The sequence below is a fragment of the Alexandromys fortis genome, unplaced genomic scaffold, assembly GCF_014885135.2.
Source record: "Alexandromys fortis isolate MF-2015 unplaced genomic scaffold, M_Fortis_MF-2015_v1.1 scaffold_145, whole genome shotgun sequence".
NCBI lineage: Eukaryota > Metazoa > Chordata > Mammalia > Rodentia > Cricetidae > Alexandromys > Alexandromys fortis.
In genome coordinates, this window is record NW_026068049.1 from 2,409,040 (window position 1) to 2,431,949 (window position 22,910).

The 22,910-nt window shown below is 45.7% G+C and overlaps 1 protein-coding gene across 4 annotated transcripts in view; it reads right to left on the bottom strand.

Moving 5' to 3' along the window:
• Window positions 1–981: 981 nt before the first annotated feature.
• The window catches only part of Adgrf1 (adhesion G protein-coupled receptor F1), a 41,454-nt gene continuing 19,525 nt past the window's right edge, over window positions 982–22,910 (bottom strand). For all 4 annotated transcript variants that reach the window (XM_050119351.1, XM_050119350.1, XM_050119349.1 and 1 more), the window contains 8 exons: window positions 19,661–19,812; window positions 17,438–17,601; window positions 15,631–15,819; window positions 12,414–13,787; window positions 10,097–10,138; window positions 8,015–8,074; window positions 3,047–3,113; window positions 982–1,067 (listed from right to left, as the gene is read on the bottom strand). In XM_050119351.1, coding sequence (XP_049975308.1) covers window positions 994–1,067; window positions 3,047–3,113; window positions 8,015–8,074; window positions 10,097–10,138; window positions 12,414–13,787; window positions 15,631–15,819; window positions 17,438–17,601; window positions 19,661–19,812 — 2,122 coding nt within the window. In that variant the 3' untranslated portion in view covers window positions 982–993. The remainder of the gene's footprint in view (window positions 1,068–3,046; window positions 3,114–8,014; window positions 8,075–10,096; window positions 10,139–12,413; window positions 13,788–15,630; window positions 15,820–17,437; window positions 17,602–19,660; window positions 19,813–22,910) is intronic.

The window sequence follows — 22,910 nt, forward strand, 5'->3', positions numbered from 1 at the left end:
TTTTTTTTTTTTTTTTTTTTTTGGTTTTGTTTGGTTTGGATTTTCAAGGCAGGCCATCTCTCTGTGTGTATATATATGTAGCCTTGGCTGTCCTGGAACTTGTTCTGTAGACCAGTCTGGCCTGGAACTTAGGGATCCTCCTGCCTCTGCCTCCTGATCCTTTGATTAAAGGTATATGCCACCACTACCTAGCTCATTATCTTGTCTTAAACTGAGTTGGAACCAACTACACTGCTCTGTCCCGTACTATCCCATCTTCTTGCCTTTAAAAGCCTTCTTGAAAATGAACTCCATGTATGGTCTGCATGTGGTGTGCAGCATGTTTTGATGGGTGGATGCAAGGACAAGTCATTATTACAATTAAGACATGCGTAAGCTCCTTCCCTAGTCTGTGTCATTCACTGCCTGACCCCTAAGCCAACAGATCTGTTCTCCTTCTACAGACCATCTTGTTTGCCTAGAGTTCAGGATGAATCGAATTGTGCTCTGCACCTGAGAAGAGGGTTGGCTTGTTTGCTCAGGTAGTCCAGTAAATGTATGGTGTTATATTACTGGTGTTTTTACTTTCCCTCACAGCTGGAGAAAATGGCCAGAGGCTTTTTCGGTCACTGTCCTGTCTTCTGGATAAACCATGTGAGATACTTCTTAGCCCACTTTGTAATTCATCGCATTTCTGTTTAATTTAGGATAAAGGAGGCAGGGTTGAACCATTGAAGTCACTTATTTTTTTTTTGCTGTTGTTTTTTTAAAAAAGGTTTATTTATTTCATGTATGAATGTTTTGCTTGCATGGATGTCTATGCACCACATGTATGCAGTGCTCACAGAAGTCAGAAGAGGGCAGCAGATCCCCTGGAAGAGATGGTTGAGGGCCACCAGGTGGGTGACGGAACTGAGTCCAGGTTCTCTGCAAGAACAAGTACTCTTAACCACTGGCCCGTCTCTCCAGCCCCAGCGTGACCATTTTTGTCCTCAGGCTCCTCAACTCCTATCTTTATTCCGTTGATAAAAACTGGGTTAATGTGATCTCGTTGGACGAATCTCCAGTGTGAGAAAGGGCATACGTGCCTGAGGGGGTGGGGGGGAGAAGAAGACAAGGGACATCACTGCTGCTATTCTTGATTCTACTATAAAAGTGACAAGAAGCCTACGGACTGTCTTAAAACTGGGACTGATTCTGGTAATGCGCTTAGGAAAACAAACTTGGTTGGGAGGGACAGCCCTCCACCTCCCCCACGGGAGCCTGCATTTGCCCGCTATCTAGCCCAACAGATGAAAATACCACGGTTTTCAGTTACTGCTGGAAAATGAGATAGCATAGACTTCAACGCAGTGTGTAGTCTGCAGGAAAGAGCCCTGGAAGTTGTCTGTCTTTCTCTGCTCCCCGCCCACCCCGCTCCCACTGATGAGGAACAAATGTCTGGAAAGATGAAGTTCAAAGCGGTCTGTCCGGTTGGACGCAGTGAAAACAGGAAGCAAGGGCCTGGGGTAGGCACTTTTTCCAACACTTGAACTGTGTCTGGAATTTAAGTACTCCCCCCCCCCCGTTTCTTTTAAACCATTTTACTGTTTTGAGAAATTCATTCCTGCAAATAATGAATGTTGAGGAAATTCTCCCCATTCTCACCCTCCAGTTTGTCCAATTTTCCCTGCCAGTGTTATGTGCTGTTTGAAAATCCACTGAGCTCATTATGTGCTCTCTGCATGTGCAGAGATGTAGCGCCATCTACTGGACATGTGCAGTCCCGTCAGTGGTGCTGTTTGGGAAGGATGAGGAGGTGTGGCCATATAGGAGGAAGTGTGTCACTGGGTGGGATGAACTTTGAGGATTTAAGGATTCGAGTCATTTCTGATTCACCCTCTCTCTCTGCTTCCAGGTTGTGGTTCAAGATGTGAGCATCCAGTTCCTGCCACCCGCTGTCTCCTCTCTACCATCATGGACTCTAACCCTCTGGAACCACAAGCCCAAATAAACTCTTCTGTACTTTTCTTTGGTCATGATATTTTTGTCAAGAAATAGAAAAGTAACAAATAGAGACAGCCTTTCAATGACCACACCTTTTAAGAAAAACTGGCTCTTCAGCTGGGGAGTCCCATAAACCCTTTCTCCATGGCTGCATTGATCCTGTGCAGCTCTTGCGCATGCCGTCACAGCCACTGTGGTTTTATGCATGCAATGACCCTGCCTGTCCAGCAAATACTGTTTTGGGATAGATACCCACTATATCAATTCTCACAATCATTCTGCCTCCTCTCCCACGATGACCCCTGAGCTTTTAGAGGAGAAGATATAACACAGATGTCCCAGTTAGAACTAAGCCCTCCACAGCTAGAATTTAAATAGTTTTGATGAGAACCTAAATGTATTTAATAATGATGTCATAATTCAATGTAAAATGGGACCAAAGCTTTTAAGTATGGCTACAACTTAGCTTGAAACACAATATATCTCTTCTACTTCTTCCTCCAAGAGTAGAGTGACCCCGTAATGTTTACATTTCCAGTAGACATCAGTGTATGAATTCAGGTGGGGACAGTACTTTCTCAACCTCATGAGGTGTCACGCCTCCCTCCCCCAGGTCAGTTTAGAAAATAATAGGTGTCCATCATTAAACATAAGCCCATAATCCCATGCTGTCTGCTCAGCAGCTGGCATAAGAGGTAAGAAGTTAGCTGGAGCTGGTCTAAGCATACTCCTCAACCCTAGGATCTTGATAACCAATGCTGCAGGTGTATGTGTGTGTGTGGTGTGTGGTATGTGTGTATGTTGTGTGTGTTGTATTGCTGTGTGTGCTGTATGTTGTGTGTGTGGTATGTTTTGTGTGTGTATGTTATGTGGATGTGGTGTATGTGTGTGGTATGTTTGTGGTGTGTGGTGTGTGTGTACATGCTATGAATATCAACCAGTATTGCTTTATCAGCCCTGAGCACAACCCAGATGTATGGCCCTGTGGTACTGCCATCTTTTAATAGTCACTATCAGATTCTCTTCCTACTGAAAATCTCTCTTCTTACCTTTTACAGACTTCAGCTGTATTGTAACTCACCTTTGTGTTGCAATATGCTGAATGGCTTTAAGCATTTGGACTTGGTAACTATATCCGAGGAGTTTTGCTGCACAAGAATGAAAGAGTTAATGTTGAGTAACTAGTTGGTAATCAGCAAACTTGAAGGTCATTCAGGTTTGGTTCCTCCTTTATGAGCCTTTATAATATAGTTTGGGAACCCACGCCATATATTCCTGCTGACACAGTAATTTGAGGAAACACTTAGAAGGAAAAAAAGCATTACAGTTACTAGTCTTTAACATTTTCAATATAACCGAGGGTGATGGCACATGTCTTTAATCCCAGCACTCGGGAGGCAGAGGCAGGCGGATCTCTTTGAGTTCAAGTCCAGCCTGGTCTACAGAGTGAGTTCCAGGACAGCCAGAGCTGCTACACAGAGAAACCCTGACTCAAAAAACAAACAAAAAAAAATTTAAAGATAGCTATAGACTAAACTAAGGATAAGGTGGCGGTATCTTTATTTTGGCTCATCAAGGGAAGATACTTCCCCTTGGGAAAACACGGGCATTTTTATAGACTTATTTCAATTTTCTTTAACTCCTTTTGTTTTGGTTTTTTTTTTTTTTTTTTTTTTTTGTTTGTTTGTTTGTTTGGTTGGTTGGTTTTGTTTTTTGGGACAGGGTTTCTCTGTGTAACAGCCCTGGCTGTCCTGGAACTCACTCTGTAGACCAGGCTGGCCTTGGATTCACAGAGATCTTCATGCCTCTGCCTCTGAGTGCTGAGATTAAAGGTGTGTGCTACCACACCCGGCTTCTTTAACATCTTTTAATCTGCTCTATTGCATGATGTTGGTGTTTGGTGGTGTTATTTTGGTTTGGTTTGGTTCTTGAGGCAGGGTCTCACTGTAGCTCTGGCTAGCCTGGAACTCATAAAGAACATACTGCCCCTGCCTCTTGAGTGGTGGGATGAGCTTAAAGACATGCACTGCCACACAATCAAAGAGTGGACTCTAAATTCTGTCTTGACTATGGGTGAAAGCATGCCCTCATGGAAAACCGAAATATCTTAAAATTACCATCAAACAAGAAGCCTGGTTATAAATTATCTATCTGTCTATCTATCCATCTATCTATCTATCTATCTATCTATCTATCTATCTATCTATTTATAAACAGGTTTTCTCTGCAGCTTTGGAGCCTATCCTGGAACTTGCTTTGTAGACCAGGTTGGCCTCGAACTCACAGAGATCCCCCTGCCTCTGCCCCCTGTGTACTGGGATTAAAGGCGTGCATCACCATCACAAGACTACTTCATTCTTCTTACCTTTTGCAATCCTTGGATAGGAAAATGCCAAGCCAGAAAGCTATCAGTCCCAGTGACTTTATGGAAGAGTACAAAGGCTGCCTACGCAAACAGGCTGGCACAGTGGTCCCGTTGGCTGTTGTACACAACTTAGCCCTCAAACTGTTAAGCCCGACATTGTCCATCCTTACCTATGAGGGTGTCTTCTTCAACAATGGTCTCTCTGTCTCTTGCCTATTCTCACCCCGTAAGAGCGTGGTCCACCACAGTGATCTCCCTTGCCCTTCTCCATGATCGTGCCTGCGAGTGCCTTGTATTATTCCTTAGTGAACTCTGTCTGTCTTCAGTGTTTCATCTCCTGACTCTTGATGTCACTAACAACCTCTAATTCCATGTGCATAGGCTATGATTCTATTTTAAAGGAGATAGGATAGTCACTCATTCATTCCTTCATCTGCCTTTTAAAGTATTGTGAATGCCTGAGTTCATTTCCAAATGAACTGTGTTTCTGGACCTTTACAATTCCAGGAACCAACTAGGAAGTGGCTTTGAAGGAAATGATACCCCTTTTCATACCCGTGCTTATACTTCATTGATTTCTACCTTTGCTACCAGAAATGAAAGAGCTAATGTTTGTTGTAAACATAGCACCTGGTACAGCTTTGCCTTACTCTTGTACAACTCAGCATTAAGCTCTGTGAGTAATCCATTGCATATAGGTAGACAGACACTGGAGGCTGTGATAATTTAGAAATCGAATCACAGGCCTTGAAAGAGGGTACAGCAGTTGGCAACACTTGCTGCTTGCTCTCCAGGAACCGGGGTTCAATTCCCAGCACCCATATGGTGGCTTACAAGGATTTGTATCTCCAGCACCAGGGGACCACGGCCTTGGTGAACATCAAACATGAACATAGTGAACATACTTACATACATGTAGTCAAAACAGTCATATGCATACAATAAAAATAAATATGTTTTAAAAAATTAAAACTGAGCCCTTAAGCTGAAATAAGATGATTCGAGCAAAGACAAGCACGTCTTAGGAAGTTGAATAGTGTTTAGATTTTCCATTTGTTAATATTTATTCATCATTCTCTCATACTGAGAGCTCTGGCTTGCTGCACACTGTTGCAAGCATCAGGAATACAGGAAGGAATCCTTTCCATTCCCGCTTTCATTCCATAGGAAATGGACGCTAAACCAGGAAGGGAGACACAGGTTCAGCAACACCCGTCTGCCGAGCAGCCTCTGCAGAACACAGAGTAGATGGTCCTTACCGAGAACATCACTGGCTTCCTCTTCCATCCTTTCTGCCATGTCTTTCTTATATCTTCAGTGTCCTTTCCCCTCCATCACCTCATCGCCCTCTCTCGGTGACTTCTCAGCATCCTACCCCCACCTGGACCTGCTGCTCAGGTCCCTCATTCAGACAGGCCTTGAGTCAACAAGAGGCCACTCTTGCTGTCTTTATTTTGCTTATGAATCTGTCTCCCTGGGACTCCTGTTCCTTCCATTATCTTCACTCAGTTGCTGTCCAAATCCCACGAGTTTAACGAGCCCACTGCTTTTGGTCCTGTGTTTAAACTTTGCCCCCTTCCTTTCTCGTGTTCCTGTCTCTCACCAGGCTCTTGATCTTAAATGCTATTGCTTCCGATGCTGCCTACATGCATATGGCTGTGTGTAGGGGAACAAGAGTGCAACGCCCACTGAGGCCGACAGGTGTCACCGAACTCCCTGGAGCTGGTTTGTGAAACACCTGTGTGGGAGGCTGGGAGTGGAACCTGGGTTCTCTGCAAGACCTTAATGAGATCTTAACCACCAAGCCATTTTTTTCCTAGCCCCTATCTCTGCTTCACTTTCTAATAATCCATAATCTGAGTACTTGGGGTTTTTATTTTTCATTCAAATTCCCTCAGACAGAGCAAGAGACAACCACTGTGTGGGTTAGTTTTGATTATTGACGTGACATAGCCAGGGCCACCTAGAAAGGGAATCTCAATACTCATCTACCTTAGACTGACACAGAGGCCTGCCTGTGAGGGAAAATATTAATGACGCACCCTGAGCTGTGTAAAAGTGACAAGGTGAGCTGAGCACACGCTCCTGTTCTCTCTCTCTCTCTCTCTCTCTCTCTCTCTCTCTCTCTCTCTCTCACCTGCTCCTGACCATAGGCTGGCTGCTTTGGGCTCCTGCCACCTTGACTGCACTCTAACAAATGAGCTAGGGGTGTGAGCCAAACAAAGCCTTCCTTGTTTTTTTTTTCTGATAGTCTATCACAGAAACAGGAAGTGAAGGAAGGACCCTCATTTAACCAGACAACCAAAAATATCTCATTTTTAACCACCTGGCCTGAATCAAAATGGGGAGGGGCCGTGGATGCAGAGGAAACAGGCCCTTGCTCAGTGACCACCATTGTCTAGTGAGCACCTGACGTGGCAGGGAGACACGGTGCCAGGCATTGGAGCCTTTGCTTCTGTTTTTTCATTTCACTTGAGGATGTTTTTCTGTCTTAAGTTTTCAATGAGGAAAACACCAACTTCCTTCTCTGAAGGGTAGGGAGTGCCCTGCCCCATTTTATTCACTGATAAGTATTCTTTCCTGTAACTTCCTCCTTTTCCTGAGACTACCTAACAACGTCAGTTCACGCCTTCTGTTCCGGGCGATTTGAGTTCAAGACATACTATTGAAATCACAGACTGGATGAATCTCTTTGAGTCACTACGAAACTTTCCTCACACCTATAGCCCGTGGGGTCCAAGTCAAAGCACAGTGACCAGGATGGGATGTGCTCCTTACATCCAGAGCAGTAGTTATCCAATGGAGATGGAGGACATCCTAGGATGACTTCCTCACTGAACTGAGCTTTATTCTACTGTGTTTGTTGTGCGTGTGTGAGTACGCCACATGTGCATGGGTGTGCACAAAGGCTAGAAGAATGTGTCAGATCTCTTAAAGCTGGAGTGTCAGATGGTTATGAGGCGCCTCCTGTTGGTGCTAGGGACCAAACTCGGAGAGAATAGCAAGTGCTCCTAACCACTGAGCTGCCTCCCCAGCCTGTAATTTTGCCTTTGTTTTCATTTCATATTGCCAAGGTGATTTTTATCAAGGAAAACACTGAATTGGTGCTTGCTCACAGTTTCAGAGGGCGAGTCCATTATCGTCATATCAGGTCGGGGGTGTGGCAGCAGGAGGCAAAGATGCTAAGATGCTACCTGTGGCCTTCTCGAGACACTGCTCCACTGTATGCCACTCTCCTCTCCGAGCCCTCCCTCCCCTTTCTTCATGCCCAGGCTTAAATCTGCCTTAGCATGTTTTCTTAACAAATTCCAATCCTGCTTCATACTGGCCTGCCTCGTGAGTCTTTTCTGCATTCTGTGTTAAGAATACCACCTTAAAACAGAGCTGACAGCGTCTCTGAACTCTCTGGCCACACCAGTGGCTGGCGGCAGCACAGAGCTACATCTCCGCAGCCCTGACGCAACACCAGAAGTCTCGCAGGTTTCAAGCCTTCCTATGCAGTTACCCAGGCCCTCCTGACTTTTGTAGCTCTCTATCTATCCGTCAGCCCTGGCTGGGCACCATACCAAGTAAAGATGCCAGAAAAAATAAGGGCCTTGCACAGAAGTTGAGTTAGCCACAGACAACAGAGGGGAAAACACAAAGCTGGGACTTCATGCCTCAGAGATGAAGGTCATTCATTACCTTTGATGTTTGCTTCCAGGAACTTAATGGAGTCAACTTGTCCGACAGAAGTTGCCGCAGCTGTCAGGGCATAAAGCAAGAAAAATGACGAAAAGAGACAGATGATTGGACATCAGCGTGCTAGGAAAACAGCACCCTTTGAAGCTGTTAATTATCAACACTGCTTCTAAGAAACACTTCTAGACCATTAGCACAAACACACAGTAGAAGGCTCTCACAACCTTGCTCCCGAGATGCAAGACAGGAATGGAACATGAAGCAACAGTATCTAACATAGGAACGCATGAACATCTGGCAATCGTTGCTGGGGGGAAGTTTATTCACGGAGGGAAGGGTTTCCTAACGTGCATCTGGTAGGAATGCGACAACCTTTACAATCTTTAGAGAACTGCCTGTCTGTAAACAGGTGGTAATATATGGCAAATGGGTTTACAAGAAAATCTTTTCTATTTTTAGTGTTATTTATTGATTTATGTGTAGTGGCATTTCATTTGTATTTTAATAAACAAAAACTTGACTGAAGCTCAGAGAGTAAAACAGCCCCACTGATCAGCCTTATAGACCAGGCAGTGGTAACACACCTTTAATCCCAGTAGCCACACTAGTTACCATAGAAACTGGGCGGTGTGCATGCTTTTAATCCCAGTGGTGCACATTTTTTAAGCCCAGTCCTAGAGAAGATTGTAAGATGGGAGGAGACAGCTCTCAGCCTCAGTCTCATTCTGAGATTCCTGGAGGAAGGGTGGCCATTTTCGGGCTGAGGTCAAGGTAAGCAGTGACTGTTTGCTTTGCTTTTCGCTTCTTCAGGTTGAACCCCAATTTCTCCCCCTGAGTTTTTATTAATCATGCTTCTTTTGTGTGTTTTTTGGCATGCATGTCTGTACACCATGTGTATGCTCAGGGCCTATGGAGGCCAGAAGAAGCATCTGGTCCCCTGGAATGGGAGGTATAGGTGGCTGTTAAGTCACCATGTGAGTGTTGGGAGTCACACATGGGTCCTCTGAAAGAGCAACTCAAGCCCCAATAATAAAATCTTTTTGTGTTCTGACTAAAACATCAATTACTGCCTTTACCTCTTAATACAACTGCTTGCTGCTTGGGAGGAAAAATGAAGAGATGTGGTTCTTTATAATTTTTTTCCTATTTATCTTTCACTAGGACTAATAGTCCTTTGTTGGGAATTTTGTTTCAAGTGAGAAACCACTGAGTACTCAACAGCCTGGAAATGTAGACGCTGTATCCTTTCCACATATTTTAAATAAATAGGCAAAGGAAGTCAAGGCACAAAAGAGAATTAATCCCCTCAGAAAGCAATTTGATCCTTGATCCATTGCCAGAGCATAATTTAAATTAAAAAGAGATTTTCCTGCCTACTTTTGAGACAGAATCTCACTGCTCTAGCTGGTCTGTAACTCTATGTGTACCACAAACTGGCTTGAAACTTGCAATCCTCCTGCCTTGGCTTTCTGAGTTACTAGGATTATAAATATGTACCCACCACACCAGGCTTAGAAAGAACAACTGTAAAAAGCCCCCCCCTTCTCTCTCTCCTCTCTCCCTCTCTTTCCCCTCTGTCTTTGTCTCTTCTCTCTCCTCCCTCTCCCTCTCTCTCCCCCTCCTTCCCTTATTCTCTCTCTTCCCTCTCTCTTCTCTCCTCCCCTTCCCTCTCTTCCCTACTTATCTCTATCCCCTTCCCCTCTCTCCCCTCCCCCCTCTTCTCTCTCTCTGCTCCCCTTCCCCCTCTCTTCCCTCCTTATCTCTCTCCCCTCCTCTCCCTCTCTCCCTTCCCCTCTCTTTCTCTCCCCCTCCCTCTCTCTCCCCTCCCTCTCCCTCTCTCTTCTCTCTCCTCTCTCTCTCTCTCTCTGCTGTGATGTTCACTTTACTTGTGAATGAATCTATATACTTCATCAGCAAGGATAGCTTATGTCCTTTGTATCCTGGATGATTCTGCCTTTTGTGAAATTATAGAATTTATTACCTAAGTACCCATCATGTATATGACAAAGGCCTTGGATGAACTGAAGGGAAGTTTTTAAATATGCCTGCAATAGTGAATGAAGGGAGAAATGAATATACACATACCTTATTATCCAAGAGAATTCCAAAACAGAAGATGAAAAATCCCTTTAACAACCAAAGCAAAGAGTAAATCATATGTATTATATTGTGTTTGCTTTTCCAGACAAGAAGTAATCTATATAATATATGGCCCAATTTTATCACCCTGTTTGATACCTTATATTCTAATATTATTTTTTTTCTCCTTTGGAAGGTAATGCCAAATTCTATAACCCAGAATTTAGACTGGCTAGACTGGTACTTACTCTGTAGCCCAGACTGGTCTCTAAGTTGTGATTCTTCTGCCTCTACCCCTGGGTTGCAGGCATGTAAGCCCTAGGGTTATAGGCATGCACTATATGCTCAATGTGAGCTTGTTTTCTCTCTGCCCTCCTGCTGGACTATAGGCTTCTGGGAGGCAAGAATAGTGTGAGCTCTACGGCGCTTGGCACATCCCAAAGTGCTCACAGAGTGCTTTGTCATGAGTGTGTTAATGTGCAAAGGATTGAATAAATGAAGGTGTAAACTCCAGTGGAAACTTTATCCTCCGCTATGGTGTCATTCAACGCCCCAATGACTGCCGTTATCTTAGTCTTTCTTTAGACCAAGCATTTAGTAAGCATTTATCATTGATAGTAGCAGGCACTGAACTTCAGCATCCCTATGCCCAGGAGGAGGAGCGAGGTCTCTATGAGTAACCTGCTCTTCAAGCATGTCTCTTAGCAAGTCTTGGCAAAAGCTTTCTCCCTCTCCTTCAGAGAACCTTTCATCTGTGTTTGTCAAATAGCACGCCACTCCCAAGCCTGCTCTTCCTAGGGCTCTCAAGCCCTGTCCCCATTGGGAGCATGCTCTCTGTGACTACATCTACACCACCGCCTGCACGTGGACTGCTGTGTTGTCTGGTGCATCACCTCTAGGGAACTCTCAAAGCATTTACTGAGTCTGCGGCACTGTGTGTGCCAGCTGCTGATTTACCACTCCCAATCCTCAAAATTGCTCTATAAGCAGAACTGTGGTCCTTGCTCATCAGCTGAGGGAACTGAGGGATGGGGAGGTTAAGCACACAGTTGATATACGAGAGAAAAGAACCTGAAAGTAAGACTAGCGTTTCCCCAAGTCATTGTCCCAGGTCATTGTCCCCAAGTCATTTCCCCAAGTCATTGTGGCCTTACCTGCAATAAAATGGCTGGAGACTTTCTTCAAGTATATCAAAACCTAAGGATTATTTTTCGCATTTATTCTGAACACTCTCTGACCATGGAATATAAATGCCATCCTTAGTAGTATGGATCAGCTAGTTTGTTTTTTTTTTGGGGGGGGGGGGTAAAGACTATCTTGTAAGTCTTAGGGGCTTTGGAAGACACACACCATCTGTTTCAGTTCCTCTGCTATTGGGAGAAAAGAGCCATAGACCCTATGTGTACTAACAAACACAGCTATGTTCCACGAACATGTCATTTACAAAATCTGCCTGTTGGTGTCGGGTTGCTGGCCTCTGTTTATTAAATTCTCGGGACTTGCTTTGTATCAGTCAAGGCCAACAGGTACTTATGAGTCATTCTCTTTCTCTGCTTTGTCAGAGATTTCTATGAGAGGATGAGGATCAAGTCAACCCCAAGAGATTAGGTATGTGAACTCTAATAGATTTAAGCTCTGCCATGGGTTACTGGGAAAGTTCGGAATGCTGCTTTGGTACGACATGAACTGCTGAAGAAATGGATGGGTTTGTCTTGTCTCTGTTTCCACGCACTTTGTGTTAGAGCTGGGGAGTTGAGATCACCTCCATCCACCAACCCTAGCTCTCTAGGAATATGGCAGTGTTCGGTTGGAACCTCCTGCTTGCACCTGCATGGTCTGAGAAGCCTCATCTCTCTCTCTCTCTCTCTCTCTCTCTCTCTCTCTCTCTCTCTCTCTCTCTCTCTCCCCCTCCCTCCTTCCCTCCCTCCCTCCCTCCAAACCCTCTCACAGAATCGCCAACAAAGAAAAGGCACCAAAAGCCCAGTTCCCCCGTTCCTGGTGGCAGCAGTTGCTCCTCCCCTGAAGCCACCCAAGTCCCCAACTAAAGCATTCAGCTTTTGACCATTGGGCACAAGCTTAGCTTGTGATGGACCTGCCATCACCCCGCACCTACAGACTGCTTTAGTTCACACGTGTGACTTCTCCTGCCTCTATTTCTGGGACTGGAAAACTCACTCAAGAGTTGCTTTGCTCAAATAAACCTGTTCTTTTCCTTTTTCAATTCAACTTGATCTGGCTTGCTGCATCATCAGAGAAACCTATTAATGGGCTACAGAAAGCCTATTACGCAGGAATGCATAATACAACTTCTTATTGTTCTTACCTGGAAAGCATTGAGTAAAGCAAAAAGAACGTGCCAAGCCAGGTTCTGGCTGTCCACCATCGTTCCTATCCCGAAGCCCCAGGTGAGCCCTAGCAGTGGGGTCAGAACGAGGAGGCTCTTTCCCATGCGGATGGCGATGACCTTGTCGTCCCGACTCAGTCTGTCTCCAACTGCTGGCCTCCAGAGTTTCCTAAGGACCAGCAGCACCACAGTCAAGTTCACAGCCACAATAGTCAATGCAGGAACAACGAACGCCAAGAGAGGTTTGCTCTCGTCCGACCAGTTAAGCCAACACACGTTGTTCCTTCGGTAGCTGTTGCTAGGCTGGGTGACTGCAATGGTGATGATGGATATAAGGAGAGGGCACCCATAGCCCAGGCAGAACCCTATAGCCATCATGGTGGGCATAGCCACGTGATGGAACACGAACACGATGCGGTAAGCCAGCAGGATGCCGAGCGCGAGCATCCAGAAGAACAAAGCGAGGTAGAAGAAGTGGGTGAGGAACACTGCGGCTACACAGACACCAGAAGCGCTGGCGGTGGGGTCGACAATGGCAGCAACGATAAACCAGACATCAGCAATTAAGAGAGACAGGGCGGTGTTCACCAGGCAAACATGACGTGTGTATGAGGTTTGGCTTTTCTTGGTTTGCTTCCAAAACAGAAACTCGATGATCAGGCATAAGAGTAGGCTTGCAATGGAGATGCCCAACCCTATGTAAGTGATCCATTTCACCACAGGGACAACCGAGGAGGGGACAAGGGGAGACATCAGCATGGAGAAGGCCGTCAGGTGAGTACATCGGCACAGGACTGTGTCTGCACTTTCGTTAACTAGCTGGCAGCCTGCATCGCCCCATTGCAAGTGACTAAAATCCCAAAACACACAATGAGGTTGGCTCAGGTTTCCCTTTATCTTGGAAAGGTTCAGGAAAATTTCATTGATGGAATAGTTTTGGATCAGAGTGGATATCACAGGCCCGTTGATCTGTGCACTTCCGCTGTGGGTGGTGGGTAGAATGCTCCCAAAGGTCAATGAGGTCATGCTGATAATAGTCTTTGGCTGGGGTTTCTGGAATTGCTCTGGTTTGATAAGCACGTGACCCTGGATGGGCTGAGAGGCGTTTTGCTGTCTCATATCAATCTGGTAGTTGTAACCCTGTGTGCTTTGGATCTGGGTAACTGGAATCCCTTTCCAGTCGATGAATGTTTGAGAAAAATGAAGAGGCAGATTACTGGAAGGTACCAGAATGCTGGTGATCTCCAGAGCCTCCAGCAGCTGGGAGCTGGTACTCCTGTCTTCTTGGGATAAAATTGTCCAGTTAGCTATGGAGGCTGAATCCAGGATGTGATTGGCTATGTTGATGACATTCTGAAACACAAGAGTCCAAGTCAGTTTAGGTCTCCTGAGACTGGAGAGCTGAGAGTGGACGGCCGCTCTTATTAAGGGGAAATGGTCATAGAATTGGTGGGCTGAGGATCACAGTAAAACTCTTAATTCTTATTACTTCAGCTCCATCACTCAATACAGTAGAAGTGCTTGGGTAAAGAAACTCAGGTCAAGGTAGTAAGATACCATCTCAGTGGGTAGGGTGTCTGTCGGCTGTGAATCCTGGCGACCTGAGTTCAATTCCCAGAACCCACAGGATTAAAGGAGAGCACCAACTCCCACAGGTGGTCCTCTGGTCTCCATCCACACACTATGGTGTATGCCCCGTCCCACAAACACCATAAATAAAATGACTTTTTAAAGTTGTGTTCAGTGTGGTCACCCAAGGAATCTGCAATCGCAGTAGGACTTTCCTTTAGCATGGAGGAACAGGCATTGCACACCACGCAAGTTCCTTTATCTTTATCCCTGAGATGGGGGGAGAACAGGTGAACACGCTACATGGAGAGAGATGCTTTCACTGGTTAATATACTACATAGGGAGAGACAACTGTTCTGGTGAACACGCCACATGGGGAGAGGAGATGGCTGCCCTGGTGAGCATGCTACATGGGGAGAGACGACTGTCCTGGTGAACATGTTACGTGTGGAGAGATGACCGCCCTGGTGAACACGCCACATGGGGAGAGATGCTTGCACTAGTGAACATACTACATGGGGAGAGACAACTGCCCTAATGATCAGCACAAAGACAGACGTGTGACTTCCAACAGTTCCCCCCACACACACACTTTGCTTCTTTCGCTAACGTTAGAATATGCTTTTGTTTTATCACATCATACTTTATTTTATTACTGTCCCTGAGAGCCCCGTTCTTTTCTGATGAGAGCCCAAAAAAGGGAGAATCCGGAAGGGAGGAGAGGTGGGAAGAACTGGTTAGAGCAGAGGAGGAAAGGGCTGCAATCAAGACACAGTGTATGAAAACATCTATTTTCAATCTTAAAAAAAAATGGGGAGAGGTTTGTAAATTCATGGTATGGATGCTCAGATTTTAATTCCTGGGTTTTTGGTGTTGTTTACTGCTTCCGCCTATCAACAGAGAGCCTCAAAAATATTATCATGTTATTGTAATTTAAATATCTAAACTAAAGCAGCCAAGAGAAAGAAGTTCTTAAATTGAACACTGTTAAGTTCAGAATTCGCAGTCACAGGGAGGGCTGGAGAGATGGCTTAGAGGTTAAGAGCATTGCCTCTCTTCCTAGAGGTCCTGAGTTCAATTCCTGGCAACCACATGGTGGCTCACAGTCACAGGGAAAAACTATAGATTGCATATGACAAGGACTAGGGGTGTAGCAAGCATCGGGCCCTAGGTTCATTCCCTACTATGGGATCTGGGGAGGGAAGAAATAAAATATTAATGCCCATGTTCAACAGTGAAGGAGTTTACCCCCTCCGCTAAGCCTGAACCTTCCCAAGCAGCCTGTTCATGGGCAGATCTGAATTGAGTCTGTTGATCTTGAGTTCACTGCATACTGTGGAAACGCCAAAGAAACTCACACGGGGACTGCTACATGGCTTCCCTGTTGTTCTCGAGTTTCCCCATCATCCAGGCTCACTTCCTACAAGATGTAGCATTTAAAATGAGACCTTCCACTTGGGTGTAGTGGAATAGGCCTACAGTCCTAGCACTTGGAAGGTGAAACCAGGATGCTTTCCAGGAGTTCGAGGTTAGCCTGACCTGTGTATTTTATGTCAGGTCAGCCAAAGCCACATTGTAAGACCCAGCCTCAAAATATGCTAAATAAATAGTGTAGAAATGTCGTACCTGCAGGGTCAAATTAGACACCCTTAAAGAGTTCTTCAGCGACAGGGATGACACGCCCCTCAGGAGCGACACCACAGAAGACAGAGTCCCAGCCGTGGTGGACGGGCTTTGCTGAACAATGGCAGAAAGGTTTTGTACCAAAGATGACACGTCTGCCTCTGTGACATTGCTTGACAACATACTGAAATTCTTAGAAAGAAGAAAGAAAGATTATGCTCTAGGGGAGAACCCAGAAATGCTTGTACATCATTAGACTCAAATCAGACGTCTTGGCTACAGAGCAAACAGCGCAGTGTATCAGCAGGTAACTCTACAGGAGCGGCAACAAAAATAGCTTGGTTCAGGGACTCCCATATTCTAAATCCTTGGCCAAATGCTTAATAATGCCTAATAGGAAATTGTTGATTGAGCCTCTTAAACACTCTTTGGCGGAAAGCAGTATTATTATTGATATTTTAGTTCTAAGGAAGCTGGGTCATGAAAAAATTTTCTGAAAAAATTTTCAAATGCATCACCATCTCAATAATGGGAAGATGGATAATGATTGAGATTTGGTGACTTGGCAAGGAGTGGAGTATTCATTTAAAAGTGGTACTGCCAGTACCAAGCTCTGCCAGGGCTAATCCTATGTTTTCTGTACAGAGTGAGCAGAAAGATGGGCACATATGCCAATATGACTACTGGACGCGGTCCATCCCCACTGTGTTGCTGGTTTTAGAGTGTCACCTCTTCCTTCCAGGCCTGTCTACTTCTGTTTTGCTAGGATAACTGAGAGAGTAGCAAGCAGGAGTGTTTGCTTCCATCAGGACAAGTTGACCAGGATCCCAGATCCCACTCAACCTCCTTGTACATCTCAGCTGCCTGTACCGCTCTCAGTGGGAATGCACATCAAGGATCAATAAGTTCTAACTATTGCCGTGTTCAGAACTGGGGCAAAGAAGGACAGGGCAAGACTAGACTTCAGTGGCCAACTGCTCTTAGTTTATAGATGAGGAACACAGAGAGCGGAAGGGACTGGCAACTGCTCCAGGATGCTTTGACAGTTAGCCCTCTTTGGTATTCTCTATTGTGGGAGGAAGGATGCTGGCTGGGATGGAAGTGCTACCCAAAATGGAGGTCCGCTACAAGAGCAATGTCTGAGCCAGTCTAGAAGACGTGTTTCCTTGTGGTTTCAGTTCTTTTGTTCCTGACCTTTTTTCTTTCTCTTTTCTCTCTCTCTCTCTCTCTCTCTCTCTCTCTCTCTAGAAAAAGCTAAAATGGAAGCCACAGCATTGGGAGAGGAATTAACAACCCTGTTTCTAGTTCACTATTATTGTTAACAGATGGACCACGGTCATTTGCTTCCTGAATACTTACATTTACACTTATATTATATTTATATTTATGTTTAAATGCAAGGCCTGTTGTATGGGTCTCCCTTCCATCCAACCTACTCACTATTCAAGAGGAAATATTTGTACAATCTCGCTTACATTAAGTATATTGCTCTGACTCAAGCTTCCCCCTAACCTTCAATTCCAAGGCCTCTTGGATTTCCAAGTTTAGCTAGCTTAGTTGATGTTTTAACATCTATCATATCTTTCAGCCTTGAGGGACTTCACCCTACTAAGACAAAACCACCAACTCAGGCATTTTCTGGCTCTGCCTGCCACGCTCACAAGCCCTGGTTCAAGGCCCGGCAGAGCCCGCATGTTTTTGCACTCTGCCTAAAGATGTAAGCAGCCACATTTGACTCTCTACCGACCCACACTCTCTGGATGATGCCCACTGTGGAAGTCAAACTGCCAAGCTCCTAAAAAGGTGTCACCTTCTTCAGTTCCGCCAGCTGAGAGAGCACGCAGTACTCCTTGGTGACCTGCCACCCAGAGTGCTGGCACCTGATGGTGATGTTTCCCAGGAAGCCACTGCTACAGGGTAGAGTATATTCATCATCCTCAGACCCGAATCCAAAGGAGACGCTGTTACACGGGGCTGGAAAATAACCGACACCGGAAGAAATGACTCCAGAACATTCTAGCACTCAACAACAACAACAGTGGCAAAATTGCAGGGCTTACGCGATTTAGAAGCTATATTTACAGATTTAAAACCCAGGAAAATGTGGAAGTATAGGTGCATTGCTGATGTCCATCCTCATTCCCCTTGTGCCACTTGTTTGAGGATGGCTCCTCCTTCCAGGTATCTGACCAATGCCAGAAATGTTGTCCTTATTGGGCTGTTGACCGGTTAGTGCTACGTGAAAACAAGGCCAGACGCAATCCCTTGAGAAAATCCTAGCAGGCAGGGGAGCCGACTCAATGTGTTGAGCCCCTGCTGTGCAAGCAGGGGCATCAAGAGTTCAGAGCCTCGGAGCTCACACGAAAGCCAAGTGGGCATGGCAGCCCGCCTGTGGTCAGTCCTATCAGCATTCAACAGACACACGGAAGGAATTCCCAGATCCGTCTGGCCAGCCAAACTAGCTGGAAACCACGAGCTCCACACTCAGTAAGAGACCGTGCCTGGTTAGCAAGGTGAAAAGCAACTGAAGAAGACACCCAACATCAACCTTGGGCCTCCACGTGCAACACATGCATCCACACATACTTGTGCCCATACACATGCAACCGTACTTGCATACATACACATGCCGTTCACACAAGCATGTGTGGGAGGAAATACTTGATAATCTTTGCTAGAGCAAAGAGTAATAATGCAACTGGAAGATGGGTGATTGTCACCGGGACATGATTCTTTCTGCCATTTACCTATTTCAAAACTGCCATATACCCTTAATAGCATATTCTCCTACGGCTGGCACCAAGAGATGGTATTATTGGAAGCCGGGTCTTTAAGGCCTAGAATTTTGATTTCTCCAGTTTTCTGTTTTGTGTCTGACATATCAGATAATAAGTATTTGCTGGGCGAACGTGTTGACAGATGCTGACAAAGACTGTGACCAAAGACTCCTAAGGCTAAATTTCAAAAGTAAAATGAATACCCAACATTTATCGCTAGCTGCACACCTCCTGATCAGCATCTTATAGTTCTTGTAGACCCGCCCCTCCATTGCTTGCCCCTTTGCCTCCTCCCTAAAAGCCATGGCATTTCTCAGCTTCTGTGAGACCAACAGATTCTTTTGGACTCCATACAGGAGTGAGGTCAGACAATATGGATCTTTCTGTGTCTGGTTTATTACATTTAACCTAATGTCGTCTAGATTCATCCATTACGCCACAAGTCACAAGAACCTTCCTTTTCAGGGGCTGCAGTGTACTGCATATCAAAATAGCTGGAAAGCATCTGTTGATTGTTTGCATTGCAAGGAAATCATAAATGTTTGATGTGATAGACGTGCTAATTACATCATAACACAATGTCAGTAGCTCTCAAAATAGTACATTATTATCCCATAAATGTGCTTGATTATTCTGAGTCTGATGGTGAGGGGGTAGGTTTGCAATGGATTTTCTTAGCTGAGGTAAGAGGACTCACTCTGAATGTGTCACCATTTTTATGGGCTGGATCTTGGACTTTGATGTGACCGTGACTAGCTGTTTCAGTTCCTGCTGCCTCGACTTTCCCACAAAGTTGAACTATAACCTAGAATTATGAGGCAAATAAGCCTGCCTCCCCCAAGTTGCTTTCGTCAAGGTATTTTACCTCAGCAAGAGGAAATGAACTAAGACGGTATTTTTAAACACGTAGAGAGAGGAGGGTATGTGCATTTTCCCCTGGTTTTGAATGATGTTTTAAAACCACTCTTAGCTCCGAGGCTTTTCCAGTGTGTGTACTGGCAAAGCGGTGCTGAGTCACACCTATCACAGCCTGTAGTGAGGTCAGTGTTCCAAGATGTTTATCTGAGATGCTCAGATCTCCAATTAGTAACTACGGAGAGTCAGCTGGGGTTGAGTCGTGTGGGGGCGGAGGTCAAGTTGCCAGGTTTTGCTGGAAGTGAGTTTTAGAGCCATTCTCTTAGAACTAGGCATCTGCAGTCCCAGGACAGCATGCATGACTAGCGAAAGACTGAACCAAAGATGAAGCCCGGCTTTACCTTTCCCGAGCAGTCGAAAGGAGCCGTCTTCAACAGAGAACCGCCTTTTCAGGGCCACCAGTGCCTCTTCTGCCACCTGCTCCAGGGCAGACAGGAGCTCAGCTGTGCTACTGGAGCCAGTTACTTCATAGCCCACAACGATGCTTCCCTCTCTGCAGTGAGGAGGGAGAAGAAAGAAGAGATTCACTGTCTCTGCGTTTAGGCTCTCAGCGCAAACATGTGACTGCATGCTGTGGAGTGCACAGGAATAAAGCAAGAAGAGTTTCTATGTGTCTCCATGGAGCTGAGAAAGCAGCAACTGCCCCCCACACCCTCACATGCTTGTATGCATACACCTACAAACACACACATGCATTTCTATCCATGCATGCACATGTACATATATTCATCTGCATGCACATGCATACCCATATGTATCCTTGCACACATGTACATAGAAAGGCCCATAGTCATTTTGGAATGTTTAGTGTTATAATGTAGATAGGGACAAGCATAGAAAGGGAAGGAAATGCCTCACACTATATACAGGCTGGATGGAGATGGTTTCTCTGTGGAAAAAAATCCCTGGTTTTTGAAACAGGCCTTTAAGGGGATATCTCAGGGTCATTGCTGCTGTGATAAAACACTATGACCGAAAACAACTTGGGGAGGAAAGGGTGTCTTTAGCTTACTCTCCCAGGTGACAGTCTATCACTGAGGGAAATCAGGGCAGGAACTGGAACAGGATAGGAATCTGGAGGCAGGAACTGAAGCAGAAGCCATGGAGGAAAGGGGCTTACTGACGTGTTCCCCATGGCTTGCTCAGCCTCCACCTTATAACACCTAGGACCACCTGCCCAGGCATGGCACCACCCACAATGGGCTGGTCTACATCAATCTGTAATCAAGAAAATGCACCGTAGGCTTGTGTACAGGCAAATCTTACAGAGATATTTTCTCAGTTGAAAATCCCTCTTCCTAAATTTGTCTCCAGCTAATGTCAAGTTGACAGGAAACCAGTCAGCATGGATGACAAGAAGACACGTGATGAGAAGCATGTAAGTATCTGCGAAAGCTCTGGGACAGGCAGAGTTTGACAGACTTACAGACTAGAGTGGCTAGTCCAATACGAGCAAGAGAGAACGGTAGGAAGTAATGTATGGAAACCAGCTGAAGGAATGCAATAAAGAAAGCAGGAGGTTGAGCTAAGAAAGCGGCACTTCGGCTTGGACTAGTTGGATAGCCATTGGTGTGGAAACATCTAGATTGAGGTTATATCTGGCAGACTTGCTTGCTAGGAAAGCAGATGTGGGATGTACAAGAAAGAAACCAGTTAGAAATAACTTCACAGGCCAGAGGGGTCAAGGGCATCACAAGAACACCCACAGAACCAACTAATCTGGGCTCGTGGAGGCTCACAGAGACTGAACTGACCCCAAGGTACTCTACATGTATGATACATTTGTGTAAGGTACTCTGCATGTATGATACATTTGTGTAAGGTACTCTGCATGTATGATACATTTGTGTAAGGTACTCTGCAGGTACGTTATAGTTGGGTGGCTTGGTTTTCTTGTGGGACTCCTCATGTGGAATAGGGGCTGTTTCTGTGTGGCGAGCTGTGTGAAGCCATATCTGATAATCAGCTCCTAATTATGGCTAAGACCTGACTTATGCTATGATCATGCAATGATCATCAGCTGCTTGCATATGAGTGGGCCTATGGGCAGTGCCCACCTGGCAATCCAGTGTTGGCAGCCCGTGCCTTTTTAAGGGCTGGGAGAGGTTTCCCCGGGGAGAGCGGGGAAGAGAGAGAGAGAGGGAAAGTGAATAAAGTCCTGGAATAAACTGCAGTGAGGAGAGCTCCGGTGTGTCGCGCATCATCCTTGCGGGACGAGGGTGGCCGCGACATTTCTGACTCAATTGCCTGCTTTGGGGACCCTTTCCTCCTTCCAGGGTGCCTCGTCCAGCCTTAATAGAAGAAGAGTTACCTAGTCTCACTGCATCTTGATATGCTTGGCAGGTTGATAGCCATGGGAGGCCTGCCCATTCCTGAAGCGAAAGGGAGAAGGAATGGATGGGGAGGAAAAGGGGAGACGGAAGGTGGGACTGGGAAGAGAGGAGGGAGGGGAGACTGGTCAGGATGTAAAAAAATAAATACAAAAAAGGATAATTTCACAGAATGGGAACAAAATTAGTGTTTTTACACAGTAGAATCCTACTGGGCAATAAGAAAGTTGTGATTCAGTTACTGAATCCAAACAGGAATGAACTGAACGGACTTCATGCTGAATGGTAGACGCCAGGTTGAAAAACAAAAACAAACAAAACACCTGACCTTTCACTTATGTGACATTCTGGGGGCATGTTCAACTAGCCGAGGGAAGTAGAAATCAGACCCAGTGGCGACCTTTCATGGAGAGTGGGTCAGTAACCAATGGAGATTGGCTATAAAGGAACTGGAGGAGTGGGAAGTACTGGAAACCATCCGGCGGGGCGGAACAGGCTGTACATTGATGATCTATGCCACCGTGTGTTCCTTACATCTCAGGAAGCATCCGGGAGCAGAGCATGGCTCAAGGTTTGAGTCCAGCAACTGGAAGGACAGGTGAAAAGATGGTGGAGAAGATGGCCGGATAAGAGTGGGTGGGCTGGGGAGAGGGGTGGACGTGTGTTTGACACGCCCACTGGAAGAGCAAGCAGAAAGTCAAGCTGGTTGGTGACTGATATTCCGAGTTCAGAGGAGAGACAGTGGCAAAGCTGGGAACCGCGGCGCCCAGACAGTGTCTGAAGCCACGGATGGCACGCGAGAGCACACGTGGTGATGAAATGAGCCTCGTGGGTAGTCCTTGAGGTCAGTACAGTGGTGCCTTCACTCTCGTTTAGTGTTTTGAGGTCTCCCTCTATAGGCCAGGCTGGCCTGGAATTCACTGTGGAACCCAGGCTGGCTCGATGCTTGATGCAATCCTCCTGCTTCAGATTCCAAAGTGCTGAGATTACAGGTGTGAGCCACCATGCCCAGTTACCTCTCTTTCAATGTTTTATTTTCTAACTTTAAAAAGATAATTATTTTTAAATTATTTTTAAAACACTTAGATTTAAAATATAAATTTTAAAAATATTTATTTTATTTATTCTTATGCATATGTGGAGGAGGGGGTGTGTGCATGAATGTAGGTGCCAGGGAGGCCAGAACAGGTCATGAGATACCTCTGGAGGTGGAGTTACAGGGGGCTGTGAACCAACTGATGTGGGCTCTGGAAACCAAACT